This window comes from Danio rerio, chromosome 2 (genome assembly GCF_049306965.1).
Source record: "Danio rerio strain Tuebingen ecotype United States chromosome 2, GRCz12tu, whole genome shotgun sequence".
Taxonomy (NCBI): Eukaryota; Metazoa; Chordata; class Actinopteri; order Cypriniformes; family Danionidae; genus Danio; species Danio rerio.
This window is the reverse complement of record NC_133177.1, coordinates 56,952,501-56,972,959: the sequence shown is the minus strand read 5'-3', so window position 1 is coordinate 56,972,959 and position 20,459 is coordinate 56,952,501. Positions and strand designations below refer to the sequence as shown.

Here is a 20,459-nt window from a genome sequence, read left to right as displayed (position 1 = left end):
TTTTTTTTTTTTTATATGTTAGTATTAGTATTGCTAGTTTTTATAGTCAATCTAGGGCCATATATACTTGCAAAATAAAAGAAAGTTTTGCAAACAAAACAAAAAAAAGTATTGAGCAAAAAAAAAAAGGCAAATCTCCAAAAATTGCAAACAAATTCTTTTTTTAAGAAACAAAAATTATTAATTTTGCTAACAAAAATAAAGAATTGCAAAGGGGAAACTAACGTGTTGATAATTAAAAATGTAATTTGCAAACAAAAAAAGAACTGTAATAAAAAAAATCAAGCAGTGCAAAAAACATATTTCCAATAAAAAACTATATATATATTTGCTAAACTTTTTTTTAACAGCATTGCCCTTACAAAACCTGTCCAGTTAATTGCATTGCCTAATTTGTACTAATTTGTGAACTGAACAATTTAAGTATAGTCTACAAAACCGGCACGTTAAATAAACTTAAATATGCAAGTTTTGGGAGATTCCATTACTCAATTAAATTGAGCCAACGAGTTTACTCAATTAATTTGTTTCAGTCAACTTATTAGGGTTTTCAGTGCATGGAAACATCCAAAATACCAAACATGTAAATCAATCAATCAAAAATAAGCACATCTACACATTAGTTAATGCCCTTATCATAACACATCTCTTAACATAACATGGATGGCAAATATAATTGACAAAATGAAACAGATTCTGTGTAGAGCTGGAAAAACCCTCCTTACCTTTTCCACAAGGAAACACAACTGAATTAACTGAGGCCAAACAACAACCCATCTCTCTAACACAATGAGACAACACACAGCTCCCCCCACCCCCCCGGAGGAAGGGAAGAGATATAACATCTTCCCTATATGGCCAGAGATTTACTCCATATGTACAGTATAGACATAATTGTGGAAAAAAAGGGATTTCAGATAATTTTGCCCCTTGAGTGTTCTGTGCTTTGAGGTGTACACAAAATAGGTGTAAAAGTTACTGAAAATATGGAGTTTATTGATGTGGCAAATGCAAAAAATCTTCATCTTCAGCTTTTCTCCGCCAACCACCAGATATCCCTCTGGCTCTGGTAAGGATGACATTAAAATACATTTATAATAGAAAAAAAATCTTCAAAATGATACAAGACTTTGACGCACTTAAGAAACATGTATTTTAACATTTTTATGTTGCCTGTTAATGTATTATCAGATAACTTTGATCTCTGAAAACAGTTTCAATTTACTTTAAGCTGCTTTGACACAATTACATTGTAAAAGCGCTATAGAAATAAAAAATGAATTGACTCGAGTAACAGAAGACAATGAAGATAAGATTTAGTAGAAAAACACTTTAACTGTAATCAATGATGTGTATGTGTGAACTATAACTGTTAATTCTTACCCACAATGCCTCAGTTGTTTCTCCTCCTTTCTTTTTGAAAGGTAAACAACAGACAGACCTTCAGCCTCGTGAACTGTCATGATCTCCGACACATATAAATGAATAATCAGTCACGGTTTATGACTCTTTTATGTGTCTGCAGGTGTAATACAGGCCGACATAAGTGCTAATACACACAAAGATCGGACATTTCTGAGCGAAATCGCGGAGTTTCACGCATCGAGTTTCTGATCAGCGGTAAAATGAAGGTGCTTTTCGGGGTGTTTTTGCTGATTGCTGTCCTCACGTCTTTGATGTGGAGAGACACGTTTGACCCAGGTCAGGAGAACAATTTTACTATAATATTATAGTTTATATAGATATTATAGTCTTTTTTGATTCATGATTTGCTTGCATAATGTATGTTAAAATTATTTAAAAGGGTAGTTTACCGAAAAATGAACATTTACTCATCCATTTACTTAAAGTTTCTTTTGATGAACACAAAGGAAAAACTGAGGTAAAGTTGGTTTTATATTCGTTCATTTTTGAACAGTGGCAGCTTATGACAAGGACCCTATATTGTTTACCACGTTACTTTGAATATTTGGTCTGTAATCACATGTACAGTAAATGACTTCAAAACAAATTTAGCACTATTTCATTGACTGTAAACAACGTGCTGTACTAAATATTGGTTGCTAAAGGAAGATATATTGAAGAATGCTGGAAAAGTAGCTATTGACTTTCATTGTATTTTTATTTTTATTCCTACTACAATGGATGTCAATTACTCCTTTCCCCCCAGTATTCTTCAGAACATTTTTGTTTTGTGAAGAGAGAAATTAAGGAAAGTTTTAATCCACTTGAGAGAGTAAATGCTGAGAAAATGTTAATTGTTTTGGGGTGTGAAATTTATTTATTCAAAGCTGTTTATTTAATTTAGCAGACTATTTATTTTAATGTAAAAACATCACATTTAAACTCATAAATATGCCTTGTGTTTTCCAAAGACATTGGTGTAAATAATAATAATAATAATAATAATAATAAATAAAAATAAATAAATAAATAAATATATATATATATATATATATATATATATAAATATATGTGTGTGTGTGTGTGTGTGTGTGTGCAATTCCAGCGTTATGAATGTGACATTTGCAGTAAAAACTTGAAACATAAATTTGCATAGAAAGTATATGTTACATTATATTGAAACATTTATTTTTATTTATTTTATTTGTTTTATTTTCCAGAACAACTGACCACAAAGTTATAGGAGCAGAAAAATATCAATCTGTAAACATGTTTTGTATTTAAAATGTGCAAAACAAACATGTGTTATGGATGTGACAAAAAAAAGTCCGCAGGTTTACAGTATACAACATACTTTGTAGACCCAAAAGAAACAATCATAATCAAAAGGAGAAGAGTTCGCTCTCTATAAAACAAAAATGTTTGATTTTGATTAATATTTTCACATTTATGTGAGGAAAAAGTGCCGTTATGAATGTGACGGATGTGAAATTACCACTTGTGTGACTGATAAATCAAAAAGAATAGTTTGAAAACATTGACAAATGCATTTTAAGCATTTTAAGTATTCCAGAAACCGTTTCCGTATTGTAGTGAAAACGTAATTTTTTTCATGGCATGGTTGAGAATAGCACAGAATTGCTCATATATATATATATATATATATATATAAATATATATATATATATATATATATATATATATATATATATATATATATATATATATATATATATATATATATATATAAAATATATATATATACACACACACACACAATAATTGACATTATTTAGATGTCGATATCATATTTTCGGCCCAAGTTTAACTACCCCATCAAATGTTTGCTGATATTTCACCTTAAGATTAACTGAGTAAATGAATATATTGCCATCTAGTCATGAAAACATTTGGCAGAATCTTTTATTATGATTGTGCAACTTGTTAATATGAATGTAACCTCAGTGAAAATGCATGTGCTGACAGATGTTGTCTTTATGTAATATGTAAGTAAAAGCACATTAGCGCTTCTCAAACCTACAAAGCTTCTCACAAAAGGCAAGGCAAGTTTATTTACATAGCACATTTTATATGGTAATTCAAAATGTTTTACATCAACATGAATAAAAAAACAAGAAAATAAAAATGATTAAGAGAATTCAAAATGATTAAAACAGATAAAAACAGATTAAAATGTGCTAAAACATGTATTTAAAGAATGAAAAAGAAAGGAAAGACAAAATATAGCAATCTGTTGGACGTAGCACAGTGGTCATTCAGTAAAGGCACAGCTAAACAGATGTGTTTTCAGTCTTGAATTGAATGTGCCTAATGTTGGAATACTGCTGATCATCTTGGAAGCTGATTCCAGTAGCGGGGGGTAGCAATGCCACAATTCTCAATATAATACGGAACCGTTCGGTACGACATCCACGGTCAATACGTGCTTGTGAATTGCGTTTTTGGTTTTACGTTTAAATAATTTGTGTGCGTTTTATAACTCTCGGAATTGACTGTTTGTGTATGCCTGTAAGTAGTGGTGGGCAAAGCGAGGCTTCGTGAAACACTGAAACAGTCGAAGCAAATGTTTCGAAGCTTCGAAACTTTTCGAAACCCCACTCTACAGTGACACCTAGTGGTAATTTTTTATGTATTGCACTGAAACAGTTTCAGCAAAGAACGATTGAACAAATCGAGGGATTAAACCCAACTTTGTACGTGAATTCTATAAGTAACATAGTACAGTGGTTAAGGTGTCAGACTTACATGCAGGGTTAGTAGGTTTCGAAGCCAGTTTGTTGCAGTTGTTTTGAAATGCTTTAATATCAGTTGGTAATGCTTTGCTCTTGTATCGTTTTGTTTCAACATTGGTCTGATATCCGAATAAACAATTTGTGAATAAATATGTCTTGTTTTTGTCTTAAAACAGGGTTGTTGCTAGATCAAAAACGGTGGCCTGAAGTTATCAATAATTATTTATATTATTCATTAAATTTCCAATTTATTGTATTTTATTAATGTCTACCCTAAACCCAACCATACTGTAAAAATATTTATTATAGTTTTACAGTGTTACAAAAATGATGCTAAATTGATGGCGTAACTGTAGCTGTATCCTATTTAGGCTACACAAAACAGAAACATGATTAAAATACATAAAACCATGATTTCAGAGTATTTGTACAAGTCGGGATTCGAACCCAAAACATCATGCTAAGTATAGAATCAATTAGCAAACCCACAGTCCTCTAAGCCATATGAGACAGAAGTAGCTCGGAGACCTTGGCAGTCAAATTAGGATTCGCCAGGTCTCGAAACGTTTCTAAGCTGATCGATGCTTTGAATCGCTTTAGTCACGTGACTAGGTGTTTCGAAACACTTTAGTCACGTGACTTTGGTGCTTCGGATCATGCTTCGGTGCAGTGTTTCGAAACACTTGCGCTTCGGGATCTCGACACTGTGTCGAAACATCAGTTTCACTTCAGCCATCCCTACCTGTAAGTCTACAAGCTAAGATGAGAAAACTCCTCCCCTCGAGTAAATAATCAATCCCTATGCTCTAAAATTAGGGGGCGCTTAACCATCATTCCACACTTTAACATGTCGAGCGGCGGTGAAGTAAGGCAACAACACGAGGAAGCGTCGGTTTTCTCACCACACCGGCGTCTTTCAAATCTGCGGTGTGAGCACATTTCAGTTTTGCCGTTGAGTATAATGCCAATAAAGGAAAAAACGTTGACCAAAAAATGACTGTGTGCAAGCATTGTTTTAAACGTATAGCCTACTCAAACAGAAACACTTCCAACGTGACTGCACATCTGCGGCGCCATTACCTAGCAATATCACTGTCTGAAGGCAGCATAGCAGAGAAGGTAATAAAGTTCTCCAAAAAACAACAATACCTTGCCGAACTCTTCCAGCAAATATACCCAACTGATTCAGTGGAGGTGTTCATTGCTAAAGATTTGCAGCCGTTTTCAGTGATTGGAGATGCGGGCTTTTGTCATCTTATAAAAGCACTCGATCCGCGGTCACTTACAGACTACCGTCTCGCACTTTTTTCAGCACCGAGATAATTAAGATGGTTTATTTATGTTTACTGGAGTACAAATATGTTTATTTGAAATGGTCAATTTATGTTTGATAACTTCACATGTATGTTTACTTTCAAAATGTAGGAATGTATGTGTTCCCCAGTTTGTACATGGGCAAAGAGCTTAGACTGACCAAGAGGCGACACTCAATAGACTGATTTCACGCGGCCGCCATTTTCAAAAGCGAAATCGAGGCTGCGGTGGGAAGAAACCCGGAAGTATCATTGGGAATTACATAGGAATGTTGTGTATATCTTTTATAATTTTTAAGTGACACAAATTTATCCTTTCACCGCCTTCCGGGTGACCAGAAAGTCCGTTTTGAATGAATGGTAAAAATAAAAAGGGATATCAGAGCTCTTTTTCAGTTAAGTTAAGGAAAATGGCACTAGTTAGCTAACGTTTTCTTTCCCAAAAACACGTATAGATGCTATTTGTCAAACTTTAGTTAATGAACTGATTCTTTCACTATATTAGACTCGTCACGATACTGAATTAAAAGAAAAAACTTCAATTTTCCATTAACATTTAAGGCACTGTTGATGGCTTTGTTAAAACAGCGCTGATTTGTCATTTGTCACATGCTCAACAGAAATGATTCCTATTGCTTAAGCATAGAACAATAAAAGAAAAACACATGTGTCAAGCCATCAGAACCGAACCGAAAACCATATAAAACCGAGGTATGTATTAAACCGTAGGCTAACTGTATTGTTGCATCTCTAGTGGGGGGCGTAATAGCTGAAGGCGGATTAACCCTGCTTTGTCTGAACTATTTCTAATTTACTTGATCCTAATGATTAGTGATCTGTTAGGTTTGTATTCACTATTCAGTGAGCATATCTGTAATATATTGAGGTCCTGAGCCATTAAGTGATATATAGACAAGTAATAATACTTTAAAATCTATTCTGAATGTAACCTGGAGCCAGTGTAAAGACCTGAGGACAGGTGTGATGTGCTCTGATTTTCTGGTCCTGGCCTCAGCGTTCTGAATGAGCTGCAACTGTCTGACTGTCTTTTTGGGAAGGCCTGTGAGGAGGCTGTTACAGTAATCCACCCTGCTGCTGATAAAATCATGAATAAGTTTCTCTAAATCCTCTCTGGAAACAAAGCGTCTAATTCTTGCAATGTTTTTGGCTACTGAAACTCATGTCTGACTGCAGAATAACACCAAGATTCTTGACCTCATTTTTGTTGTTATTGTACGCCAGAGCCAATGTAAGCCAAATATAGCCATATAGGGATAAACTAATAGTCATAACACGATTAATAAATCAGGCTTTTATGGCTAATACAATATGATAAAGTGATAATATGATATAATAATTTTATTCAGAGGCCCAAACTGCATATACATTACATTTAATAAAAATGGAAATGTGTATGCCCAAAAAGTTAGATTGAAATGCTTTTATATTTAAAGCTATAACACAGTACAATATAATAATCAAACAACCTGGTTTACCAGTTTCACAGACTAAAGTCTGAGCCAAGTTTCAGCTGAAATAAACATGCACTGACTGATCTTAAATATATATATCAGTGCTTTGTTTCATCTTAACAGGGCCAACAGTAATATATGTTTTTTTTTTTTTTTAATGTTGCATAGCTATGTTTTTGGCAATAGCACTAGCTCTATCACAGTATTGGGTTTACTGCTTTAAAATAAGTTCTTTTAAAATGTCTAATTAAAAAAACAACAACACAATGAACACAATATATTTTATTTTAGGAAACATTTATAATATTTTGGAACATGTCAGGCTAGATAATTAAAATAAATCATTGACCTCTGCTTTCTTCATTGGTTTCAAAAATAAATAAATAAAATATATTAAATAAAAATCTTACATATATCTTAGGAACGGTATAACAGAAAATTTTTGCGGTTATAAAACCTTGACTTTTCCAAACCGCTGTAACATTGAAACCGGTTATCATCCCATGCCTAGGCAAGAGTGGGTGTTGTGCAATAATTTTAGGTTTTGATCCACGTCAAATGGTGACTACTGTATATTGTATGGGTATTGATTTTCCTTTTATGCCAAAATAATTGCAGTATTAAAAGATCATGTTCCATTAAGATATTTTATAAATGTTTCTACTGTGAATATATACATTTCATTTTCTAATTATTTATGTGGATTGATAAACACTTCAGTCCTACACTTTTAAAGGTGATTTTCTTAGTATTTAGCTTTTTTAACCGCTTAGACTCCATAATTTCAAATATTTGTATCTCAGTTAAATATTGCCCTCTTTAACAAAACCTTACATCAGTGGGAAGCTTATTTCTACAGCTTTCAGGTGATGTTTAAATCTTTATTTAAAAAATAAATATGACACCTATGATTGATTTTGTGGTCAAGTGTCCTATTTATAAAAGTAAATAACAGTCTTAGTTGAACTATGGCCTCATCCTGGCGTAGTCAAAACTAAGGATTGGTATCGTTAAGGTTTTAACGGTATTACTACTTTTATCGATACCACTTATCGGTTCGGTAGTTTAACGGTTCTCTTATCGGTACTTTTTGTAGTGTTTTTTTTTTATATATAAAAACAAAAAACAAATTGAACAGAATTAACAACACTCTGTTTTATCATTATATTTTAATGTAAAATAAAACTAAACCAATAGTAAATAAATAAATAAATAAAACTAAATCAAAAAACAAATAAATATCTTTGTTCCTGTAAAAGAATGTACAATGGTTTGAAGGAAAATGACTCATCATGTTTGTCTTTTCTGGCAGAAGTCAAGATCGTTCTCGGTTTATTGTGCTCGCTGAAGTTGAAAATACACTCTTTGAGTGGCAAAATGCAGTTAAATGAGATATTGTTTATGATTTTTTTATTAACGCATTCACATAAATTAGTTAACAGTGTTTTGGGTGTTTACTGTGTTTTTAATACAGTTTTGAAGCATCTTGCAAAGTAAAAATGAGCAGTTTTTAAATATAATTTCTTAATAATAGTTTATTATTAGGCTATTATAGGCTATATTTGTAAATACAGTAATGTTAAAGCATTTTTAATGTTTAAGATTTATTTAGGCTACTGCAGAAAAAAAATACTGTTTTCTTTGTAATTGAATGTGTGAGTTTATTTAACTATTAATGTTATACTAATTTAGGTGATTGGCTGCTGGCATAACGATGTGAATGATGTAACGTTAGCGTTAATAATTAGGCAGTCAAAAACTTTTCATTGCAGTTAATGCACTTTTGAAAGATACTTTTATTTCACTTATACAAGAAAACAACTTGTTGCATTTGTTGCAACGGGCATTGTCGCTGTCCATTCGGGAAATACAACCCGTTTGGTTCTCTCCGCCACAAGCTTACAAGCTGTGAGTGCGCTAGTCTGTCGCGAGCTATGTGTGTGTTTAGCGCGAGCCTCCACTGAGCGCCAGTGTTGCCAACTTAGCAATTTTGTTGTTAGGTTTAGCAACTTTTCATACTGCTGATAACCTACTAATGTTATTGTAAGTTTTAAAATAAGCAAGGCAAGTTTACTTTTATAGCACATTTCATACACAATGGTCATTCAAAGTGCTTCACATGAACTGGAATAAAAGAAACATAAAATATAAATAAAAGAAAATAAAAACAAAGAATAAAAAATAAAATATTAAAATGTATTAAAACTGGTTTTAAAGGAATGAACAAGAAAAGAAAAACGTAATAGTTTATAACAGAAAATAGTGCATAAAAGAAAATAAAGACATTATAATAAAATTAAAAATCTTGTTTTTTTCTTACACCTATAGAGTCAATTCGTGGGACCCGAGTGTTGATCACAGGGGCCAGTTCAGGCATCGGGGAGCAGATGGCCTACCATTATGCAAAGTTTGGAGCTGAGATCGTCATCACCGCCAGACGATTGGAGGCTTTAAAAAAGGTCAGTTCTTTGGTCCCCAATCTTTCTTTTTTCTTTTTCTTTTTGTTAGGCAGATACATGAATACCAGTATGACATGTGAAATGCATAGTATAACATCCCAAAACATTAGTCTAATCCTAACCCAAATTGACCCCACAAAAAGTGGTTAGCACTGTCACCTCACAGCAAGAAGGTCGCTGGTTCGAGTCCTGGCTGGGTGAGTTGGCATTTCTGTGTGGAGTTTGCATGTTCTCCCTGTGATGGCGTGGGTTTCCTCCGGGTACTCCGATTTCCCTGACAGTCCAAACACTTACCCAATTCATCTGCGCTATAGATGAATTGGGTAAGCTGAATTGGCCATAGTGTAGGAGTCTGTGTGTGAATGTGAGTGTGTATGGGTGTTTCCCAGTACTGGGTTGCGGATGGAAGGGCATCTGCTGTGTAAAACACATGCTGAAATAGTTGGTGGTTCATTCCACTGTGGTGACCACTGATAAATAAGAAACTAAACTGAAATCTGAATGAATGCTAAATAATGAAAGAAGAAAAAACAGGAAGTGGAAGGGGGATGGGTTTCATCTACAACGAAAGTAAGGTCTCGACAAAAGAAACCCCAGGGGTCCACATTTCATTAAATAAACTGACAGTTTCTGATGGAATATTTCATTTATTCATTGGTCCCACTTTATATTAAGTGTCCTTAACTACTATGTACCTACATCAAAATTTAAATACTATGTACTTACTGTGTTTATAATGTATTTGAGAACACTTGTGGTGCTTTTGAGTTGGGATAGATGTTGGGTTATAGATAGGTTTGGTGGCTTGGGTAGGTTTAAGGGTGGGTTAAGGTGTAAGGGATAGTCAACAGTGTATTTACAAATGTAATTACAAAAGTTAATTAAAGATGTAGTTACATACATGTATTTAATCAAGCATAAGTACACAGTAAATACATGTATTTACACAATAAGTACATTATAACAAACTATTAATACCTCTGTAAGTACATATTAGTTAATGCCACTTAATATAAAGTGGGACCTTCATTTATTATCCTTCGGCTTAGTATCTATTTTTTAAGATCACCACCGTGGAATGTACCACCAACTATTCCGGCATATAATTTACGAAGTGGATGGCCTTCCAGCTGCAACCCAGTACTGGGAAACACCCCCACACACACTCATACACTACGTCCAATTTAGTTTATCCAATTCCACGTGTTTAAATTGTGGGGCAAACCCACGCCAATACGAGGAGAACATGCAAACTCCACACAGAAATGCCAACTGTCCCATTGATGTGATGCTAACCACTGAGCCACCATGCTGCCCTGGAATATTTCACGTTTTTAACTGTAAAAAAGACATTAAGTCTTTCAGACAGATTTGCAAGGGCACATGAAAATTTCGCAATATTTGCCTGCTCCCAAATCTTTCGTCTGCATTTTTGAAATGGTGTTTTGGATGCTTCCCAATTTTCTTGCAAACACTGCAAAGAGCATGAATATTTCCTTGAAATGATAGTTCATCCAAAAATGAAAATTCTGTCATTGTTTAAGCACAATAAACACGTTCAATAACGTTTTAGTTACTGATTTTTTTTTTATCTTTGCCATGATGACAGTACATCATATTTGATTGGATTTTTTAAGATACTAGTATTCAGCTTAAAGTGACATTTAAAGTCTAAAAGGTGCAGTAGGTGATTGTCTTCAGAAACATTTCTTGTTGTGCTGGTTGAAAGTCTCTTCACATTCCAATAGTACTTATTAAAGTAAATGATCTAAATGTGTTTATATGAATTTTTATATTCTGGATAAGGCATATAAACTAGAAAATGTTCATTCAATTAAACGGTGTCGAGCCAACAAAAAAAGGCATCTCAAACTGTCTGTAAACAAATTTAAATGTGAATTGCTGCGCAGCCTCTTTAAGCTCGCGTGTAAACGTGAAGCACAGCTCTAGCGCTGACAGAGAGACGTCATCAGACAAACTCTGCATCAACCAGCGTCGCCTTGTATTCTTGAAAAAAAAACATTGTTTCTGAAAAGGCTTCTGCCAAAAATCCCTGAATCAATATCGGTTACTTTTGCATGCTGGAGGGAAGTGACGTTATGCAGTTCTAAACAACGATCTGAAGAGTGACACCACGGCTGGAGTATTGCTTTTAGTCAGGTGTGTTTTAAAACTATTTTAGCCACGCAAAGCTGATGTAGATTGTGTTCTTGTTTATGAATGGGTTTATATGCACGGTAGTGTTGTTCAGCCACTGAAAACTACCAGCAGAAGATTGGCAATTTTCAAGTTCATGGAGAACCTTTTACAGCATCCGTAATATAGTTGGTTAAATAGACCTGAGCATGGACGTAAATCTGATTCAACAGTAGGGAGGACAATAAATATAAAATTTCTTTCGAGCATTTTTTTTGAAGGGGACACAAATAATACAGCCGAATTGTACTTATAAAGTTATGTCCCCACTGTAAAAATGGTTTCATCATTATTATTATAGCATGGTGAATACGTCAGTATGATTATTTTTCAAAGTTTTTATCAGGTTCAAAGATAAAGCAGTTTTTCTTCAAAATTACTTATTGCATTGTTTGTTGTGTTTACAATCAACTCCTGAAGTAAATTAAATGCAGGAAAAGACATTTTCCATACTCATAATAACAAGTTTACATTACACTTGTTAAATTGACCGATCATATTGTAAATAGGTGAGCCTGTGAAGTTCATCTGCTAAACAGCCACAACTCCAAAAACATTTTAAAACACCCTTACCTGCCACTGTACATCTGACTGACCCTGCTCTGCCTGTTCCTCAATCATTTCTTTCTCCTTTGCCTGTGATTAATATTGTGACGTTAGTATTTTCATAAGCACTCATTCTTAAAGCCAAATTGCTTAATATGTAAACTTTTTGTACTTGGCGTTTAGCTGCACTGAAAGATGATCTTATGTCTATTTTCTCTGTCACTTTACCCAATGCATGACACTGCCAGGCAAGTTTATTTACACTGTAGCACATTTTAAACACAATGGCAATTCAAAGTACTTTACATAAAGAATGTAAAACTTTCATAAAAATAATCACAATAAAAACAAGGACATTTTTATTTCAAATTAGTTGAGTCACTTAAGAACAGAATAGAAACTGATTATACAAAAATACAGTGGGGTTAGACTGGATATAGCAAAGTGCTCATTTAGCAAATACACAGCTAAACAATATGCTAATTGTGGCCGCTAATGTTAAGTTGTGCAGACCGAACCACTCTGAGAAAGGGGAGGGGGAACTTAACTTCTAAATGCATTTGAAATGATGAATGCGGTTTTCTTTCTACTAAGTAAATTATTTTAGGTATATATACATATATTTTTGACAATTGAGAGTTTTTTTTAAATAATAATTTTTTTGGGGGTTGGGGGGGTGGGGGGGGGAGACAACCCTCAGATGGGAGGGGACATGTCTCCCCCGTCCCCCCTAGGATTTACGCCCGTGGACCTGAGCATTCGTTTAGTTATTCAACTGAAAAAGGAGCTGAAAACAAGCGATGAACGAGGATCAGCGAGCACAATTGAGAATGAGAAGACACTCGTAACGTAACATAAACATAAGTGTAATGTAAACAGATGGCAGGATATTTCTGTTTTTAGCTCTGCTTTATTCTGATCTGATTCTTATTCAGTTTATTAACTAAACATCAGTAAATGTGCTCTAGCACCTAACCAGCTTTACTGAGGTGAAGTTTGATTATATTCACACATTTGTTCATTTTTGAACAGTGACAGCCTGTGATACAGTTTTGGAGATATATAAATCCTGCACCCGCTGGCCTGTCAACAATGCGCTTGATAAAGTGTGTGTCTCCGTAGAGTTTTCTAACTGGTGAATGACATGATCTAGTGTTATATCTAATCGGTGCGCGTTCGCGTGTTCATGACTTAAGGAGGCGTGGCTTTGGACAGCAGGGGAGCGTCATAAAATTTCTAAGCTGTTATGCTTATGCTAGGATTCTAGCAGATCACCTACTGCACCTGTAACTAGGTTAATTAAGGACATTAAGTTCATTGTATAACAGTGGTTTGTTTTGTAGACAATATTAAAAAACAATATTGGTTAAGGGGGCTAAGGTTAAGCGATGTTGACCAATTTGGCATCATGCGATGTCTAATGTGAAACATCACGATGGCATCATCCTCATGTGGGTTGGGGGGGAATGGGGTGGGTCGGGGGGTGCAGCGGGGTTGGGTTTGGAGGTGGTGTTTGACAGTGCGCGTGATGTGTCTGAAGAGCGAGGAGGCATCCGGTGGTGAGGGGTTAGAAGAGTGTGTTATTTGAGGACCGGTGTGTTATTTGAGACACGCGATTTTCGGGAGATTCGGGATTTCGGGAGATCACTCGTTTGCAGGCGTCCAGGAGTCTCTATGCATTTACTGGAGACACTCGGAACTTCCAGGAGACTTGGAATTTCTGAATATCATGTTTAACAACTATAGTGAGACACGATCCAGCAGTACATCCTTGTTAAACTGCCCGACGTGCACTGCTCACTGGAGCTCAGATGAGCGCATGACAGTGTGTGTGGCTGTGTGCGTTTTCAGCGGACAGAGGGCTGTTCAGAAATGCTAGGTAAAACACTGTGTAGATGTGGATAATTTTCGTTCTAAAACTCCATTTTAACACGTATTAGTGTAAACGGGGCCTAAGAGGGTATTTTTCGTGAGCGGGTTTGCGTCGGGGGCTGGGTGGAGGATGGGCGATGCCGGCTCAGCACTGTGTTGTCTATTGGCCAACAGCAATGGACGATGGCATTGACTATCGGCCCAACCCTAAAGGGGGCTAATAATATTGACCCTAAAAAGGCTTTAAAAAAATGTAAAACTGCTTTCATTCTAGCCAAAATAAAACTAATAAGACTTTCAGAAAGATAAAAAATATTGTAGGAAATACTGGGAAAAAAATTCTTGCTCTTAAACATAATTTGTAAATTGTTTAAACAAGAAGGAAAAAAAAAATCAAGAATGTTGGTAACCACTGAGTCAACGTGTTTGTTTTTTCTACTATGGATATCAATGGTTACAGGTTTCAAACATTTTTTTTAAATATCTTCTTTCGTGTTCAACAGAAGAAAGAAACTATTGATGATGTGTAAAGAGCGAGCACATTTCATTTTTTAAGAGAACTTTCTCTTTAATGGTAACAAAAATACAATTATTTTGCATGTAAATAACTTCAATGAGCAAATAAAAGCGATGCATGTAAATAGACCTGCACTGCTAACCTTTATCATGCGCAGGTCACCCAGAAGTGTGAGAAACTGGGCGCTAAGAAAATAATGTATGTGACCGGAGACATGTCTGACCCCGCTGACCCCGAGAGAGTCCTCAAATACACCATCGAGAAATTGGGTGAGAAATGACTCCATCACACAACAAATATATAAGCGAAATATATACAAATAGAGGGCGAGGCGGGGGCGCAGTAGGTCGAACCTCGGCTCAGTTGGCGTTTCTGTGTTTGCATGTTCTCCCTGCCTTCGCGTGGGTTTCCTCCGGGTGCTCCGGTTTCCCCCACAGTCCAAAGACATGCGGTACAGGTGAATTGGGTAGGCTAAATTGTCCGTAGTGTATGAGTGTGTGTGTGAATGTGTGTGTGGATGTTTCCCAAAGATGGGTTGCGGCTGGAAGGGCATCCGCTGCGTAAAGACTTGTTGGATAAGTTGGCGGTTCATTCTGCTGTGGCAACCCTGGATTAATAAAGGGACTAAGCCGACAAGAAAATGAATGAATGAATATACAAATAGAAAATGCATCCAAATTCTTCACAGTTTAGAAAACTGTTAAGAAAATTAGAAAAAAGTAATTGGGAAAACAGTTACAAATGCATAAAGATAATACTACAGACAAGACACGTTCATAGTTTTAGTGAAGAGATTAAATTCTTCCATCAATTTCCTTATGAAAAAATGTTAGCCAAAATAAATTAAGATCATATGACACATTCTCAATCATGAATTCCATGCATAATTTAAGTATAGGGCATTGAATGGCTTTCTAAAACCTCAATATTATACGTGCTGCTGTAGTTATACCAGTAGTTAAGGCTGATTTATACTTTTGCGTCAAGTGCACGCGTATGCTACGGCGCTGATGCATAGCCCTTCGCCGTGGCCGTCGGCATAACTGACATGCACCTCTCAAAAAATGTAACTACACGTTGCAACGACGCGTGGCGCAAGCTCCGTGATTGGTCGGCTTGGTAGCGATGACGAGTCTGGGCGGGACCGAGAGCCGCGCGAGTTGGGCGCGAGCCCAATGGAAGATTGTTTACAAGTGTGGAGTCCGGTGAAGGAGCTCCGAATGGAAAGTTTTGTTCTGTGTTTACCTCATAGTTAAAGTTGTTGCACATCCGCCGGTTCCTGCCTCAAAATGAGCGAGTTTGAGCCCCTTATACATCCCGGAAGTGTTCAGGAAAAGCAAAACAGCAGCTAAGAAACTCGACACAGAGGAACATTAACTCCTCACTGCCAACTAGCGTTTCAAAAGTGTAATGCAGCCCAACAGAGACAGCGCGCAGAAGTATAAATGCACAGCTACGGGCGTTGCATGCGCCGATGGTTACGCCAATCACTTGACGCAGAAGTATAAACCAGGCTTTATAAGGGAGAACTCATCATTCGTAATATGTGAAACCTCAGTTTTATCACCTACAAGACATATCCTGGGTAAGAGATGAATCCCAGGCATCCATGGAGCATTCTTCAAATCAAATGTTTTGTCAATATATTGTGTATTTATTGTGCAGGCGGTCTGGATTTTCTAGTGTTAAATCATGTCGGAAACACTAACGTGGGGCTGTGGAACAGAGATGCAGATCATGTCAGGTCACTCATGCAGGTAAAACCCCTGATGATAGTTTCTTTGCTCTAGGTGTTGCAGTGTATGTGTGTTTGTTTTCATGCTGATCTCACCTTTTCCAGGTGAATTTTGTGAGTTACGTGCAGATGGCGGGAGCAGCTCTACCTGTGCTGGAAACATCCGGCGGCTCAATCATTGTAGTTTCCTCACTGGCAGGTGAGTCTTGAATGATGTTACATGTTGCCATTTCTTTACTAAAAAGCCATTAATAATGTGTCAGGAATAATATAACAGCGTCATTATGTTTTTTTTTTTTTTTTACCTCAACTAGAGTGGTACAAGCTGAATTTGTCATTTAAAATTACATTAAATTTAATCGATACTGACAATGTTCTGTTGGCTTCATCGAACATTGACCTTCAACATGCACTGGGGCAGTTTGCTGCCGAGTGTGATGCGGCTGGGATGAGAATCAGCACCTCCAAGTTCGAGACCATGGTGCTCCACCGGAAAAAGTTGGTTTGCCATCTCCAGGTTGGAGGAAAGTCCTTACCCCAGGTGGAGGAGTTTAAGTATCTCTGGGTTTTGTTCACGAGTGAGGGAAGGATGGAACGTGAGATTGACAGGTGGATAGGTGCAGCGGCAGTAGTAATGCGGTCGAGGTACCGGTCTGTTGTGGTGAAGAAGGAGCTAAGCCGAAAGGCACTTTCCTACTGTCACCTATGGTCATGAGCTTTGGATCATGACCGAAAGGACAAGATCTCGGATGCAAGCGGCCGAAATGCAATTCCTTTGAAGGGTGGCAGGGTGCACTCGTACAGATAGGGTGAGGAGCCTCGACACCCGGGAGGAGCTCGGAGAAGAGCCGCTGCTCCTCCACATCGAGAGAAGTCAGCTGAGGTGGCTCGGGCATCTGTTTCAGATGCCTCCTGGACAACTACCTAGGGAGGAGGAGGCCTCGGCGGTGACCCAGGACACGCTGGAGGGACTATGTCTCTCGGCTGGCCTGGGCACGCCTCAGACTTCCCTCTCGTACAGCTCCTCCGGGGAGAGGGAAGTCTGGGGTTCTCTCCTAAGACTGCTGCCCCCGCGACCCAGCCCCGGAAAAGCGGCAGAAGATGAATGAATGAATCGATACTGTTAAAAATAATTTGGCAGAGTATTGACACTTTTAATGAGGCATTTTAATGACAGATACAGTTTGTTTCACTGAAAACAAGACTAGAAAAAAAAATCATGACACAATTATAATGCCTCATGACAGTCATGTTTATGACAGATTTATGACAAGTTATGTTGTCTTGGTAATGTCAAGTTGTCATTAGGCATGTGCTGGTATCACATTTTCATGCTGCGATTAATTGATTGAGCTTTTATCACGGTATACGGTATTATCACGGTATTGTAATTTTACAAGAGAAACAGGTAAAAAAAAAAAAAACACAAAAAACTTCAACTTAGTAACTTTAATAACTTTTTAATTAACTAAAAGTACTTCAAACATTTAAATACAAATAAACATAAATAAAACAATACACAATATAAAAGTAAACTTGAGCAATTATATCAAAGTGAATGTGCAAACGCTGAGGTGAGAGGACATGTCCACTGGCACTAAATACCCTCTCTGAAGGAACACTTGTTGCAGGAATGCAGAGAAACTTAGCCAAGGTAGCAAGATGAGGAAGTTCTTCAGCATGCAAACTCCACCAGTGCAATGGATCTGCCTCTGATTTTATTAGTGGCAGAGAAAGATACAGTTTGATCTCAGCTTCAGTCTTTGACTTCATGCTGCCCTTACCCTCCTGCTCCATGATGAAGGTCCATATGAAGCTTGACGCTGGAATGCCTCTTGAACTGTTGGCTGAACGATGGCTTCAGCTGAAGATGAACCAGCACTGCTAGATGCATGGCCACAGTGGGCTATAACCAGCCCACTGCCAGTTTTCTCAATTATATTTCAGCACCCGGGTTGCCTTGGTGGAAAACAGCAGATTTCATTTCACCCATGAGATCTCTGGAGAACAATAGCAGCCTCCAAAATGAGACGCAGATTCAGACTTCCACATGAGGTGGTTATTATTATAAATATTACAAACGTACACATTAGGTGAGCTGCATACATTAGAACATCGTGTCCTAACAACACAACGCGAAAAGATTTGCAGTGATAAGCAAATTGGCTGAACACGACAGAAACAGTTAAATAAAGGCATTCATAAGCACAGAATAGTGCAATCACTGAAATGGTAAGGTTCATAATCTAATTAATACATATTAAACCTCTTTAACATTATTAAATGCACATGCTGGATCACTGATATGTGTTGGTTTGCACTGACTCACAGTTCAGTTTTAAATGGTTTATTTTATTATCAGGAGCTGAGGTGAACTATCTGCTGCTGCTTTCAGTCGTATGACAATAAATGTCGTGTAAAAAGGCCTTCAAACTCACATTATTAGCATTTAACTCTGAATAAAGCACATGAGCTGTACCTGAGGTGACCATTGTCATGGTTCATCCTGTTAAGAAATATAAGCCATTTCTAGAGTATGGACTTCAGATGTTGGTATGGACAAACTCATTTTAATATGGAAAACATTCCTTCTATCGCGTGTCTTTTAGTTAGGACACGGTGTAGGCTCGATTATCTGGCAGGATCGCTCCTGGCGGTGTTGTAAATCTGGCAACCAGTGCTTGCGTGGACTCGTATATGTTTCTTTATTTAACCAGATAAAAACCCATTGAGATCAAGATCTCATTTACGAGGGTGACCTGGCCAAGAGGTCTGCAACACACGATTTATAAAAGAAATAAAAAAATATATTAAAAAAAGTAATATTAATAATAAATAGAAAATTTATATAATATAAAAATACAGTTCAGTTTTCCAGCTTTACCACATTTCAATATATTAAAACCAAGTGTGCCGCAAGCCTGCGTTTGAGTGAAGGTCTCGGCTGTTAGATTGCCCCCTGGGGGCTGGCTGCAGTACAAGTCATAAAGCCCGCCTCCTCCGTGTTAATGAAGGAGACTTGAGCCCAAATAAAAAAAATTATTACACTTGCAATAAAATGTCCCGAAAGATGGTTCTGGTCGATTAAGGCACTGGTTATTGTGCTGAAATAGGTGCAGATCTTCATTTTTGTAAACAGTTTGTTTTTAGCAGTAATTTAATGCTGGGCGTGTCATCGTGATTGACAGCTGTGATTGACAGTTTCTCAAAGCAGCGCATCTGAGCTTCGGCAGGAGACTGAAATGTTATTCGATTTCTGTGTTATTTTACCATGACAAAATAAGTTCAGCAGTAAACTATAGTTTCTGACATACATGATCCTGGTGGAACACTGTTTATTCGCTAAGTTCAGGGCTTTTTTCGGGCTTTATATTAGTTTGCTGATACACGCCTAACCACCCAGATAGCAAAACACAGTTCCGGCTAGATTCTCGCCTGCCGGAGACTTATCCCTCAGAGCTCAGACTGACTACCTCTGCTGGACCTACTCCGGATGCCTGGACTCACTACCCGATTCCAGCCCGAGTCAATCGAGCCAGATGCGGCGGCCGAGCGAGCAGGCGCTGCCGCATGCGAGTCGGAATCAGCCCGCGACGTCGCGAGTAGGTTATGCGCTGCGGTCCGGAGCTGGCGCGATTTAATATATAAAACCCTCATATTTGTTAAAGTTATTACATCCATTTGTGTTTATATGGCAGCAAACGCATGCTGAGAAGTTCGGGGGGCGTGGTTGATTTTACATAAAGCGTTTGGTTGGAAGCTCGACTCTGCTCATTTTCGCGGCTCCTCCTCTGGCTCCATCAGACAGTCCTTCTGCGCATGTCAAGGCTCCAATTTCAGCAGTCTTTTGTGACAGTTTGTGCCCGTCAAGCAGGCGTTTTGCCCTCAAGGCGTTCAATGGGAAAAAGGGCTGTCGCGTCGTCCATATTTTTTACAGTCATTGATTAAAACACATACATTGAGAAATGGACTGTTGTTTGTTAAAAAGGATAGTGCGAAACGATGTCATTGGGATGAGCTCAGATATCTTTAGTTCAGACTGAAGAGTATTCCAGGATGAGGGGGCGGCTTGACTAAAGGCTCGCTTCCCTATTTCAGTTAGAACCCGGGGAACAGTCAAATGATAAGATTCACTTGAGCGTAGGGCATACTGTCTTTTAGACTTATGGAGAAGGGAACATAGGTATGAAGG

General features: G+C 37.2%; 1 protein-coding gene across 1 annotated transcript in view; it reads left to right on the top strand.

Annotated features, from left to right (window-relative positions):
• Window positions 1–1,434: 1,434 nt before the first annotated feature.
• Window positions 1,435–20,459, top strand: part of hsd11b1lb (hydroxysteroid (11-beta) dehydrogenase 1-like b) — a 24,287-nt gene continuing 5,262 nt past the window's right edge. Inside the window, exons 1-5 of the mRNA XM_009298924.5 lie at window positions 1,435–1,701; window positions 9,271–9,401; window positions 14,690–14,801; window positions 16,198–16,289; window positions 16,373–16,466. Coding sequence (XP_009297199.1) covers window positions 1,626–1,701; window positions 9,271–9,401; window positions 14,690–14,801; window positions 16,198–16,289; window positions 16,373–16,466 — 505 coding nt within the window. The 5' untranslated portion in view covers window positions 1,435–1,625. The remainder of the gene's footprint in view (window positions 1,702–9,270; window positions 9,402–14,689; window positions 14,802–16,197; window positions 16,290–16,372; window positions 16,467–20,459) is intronic.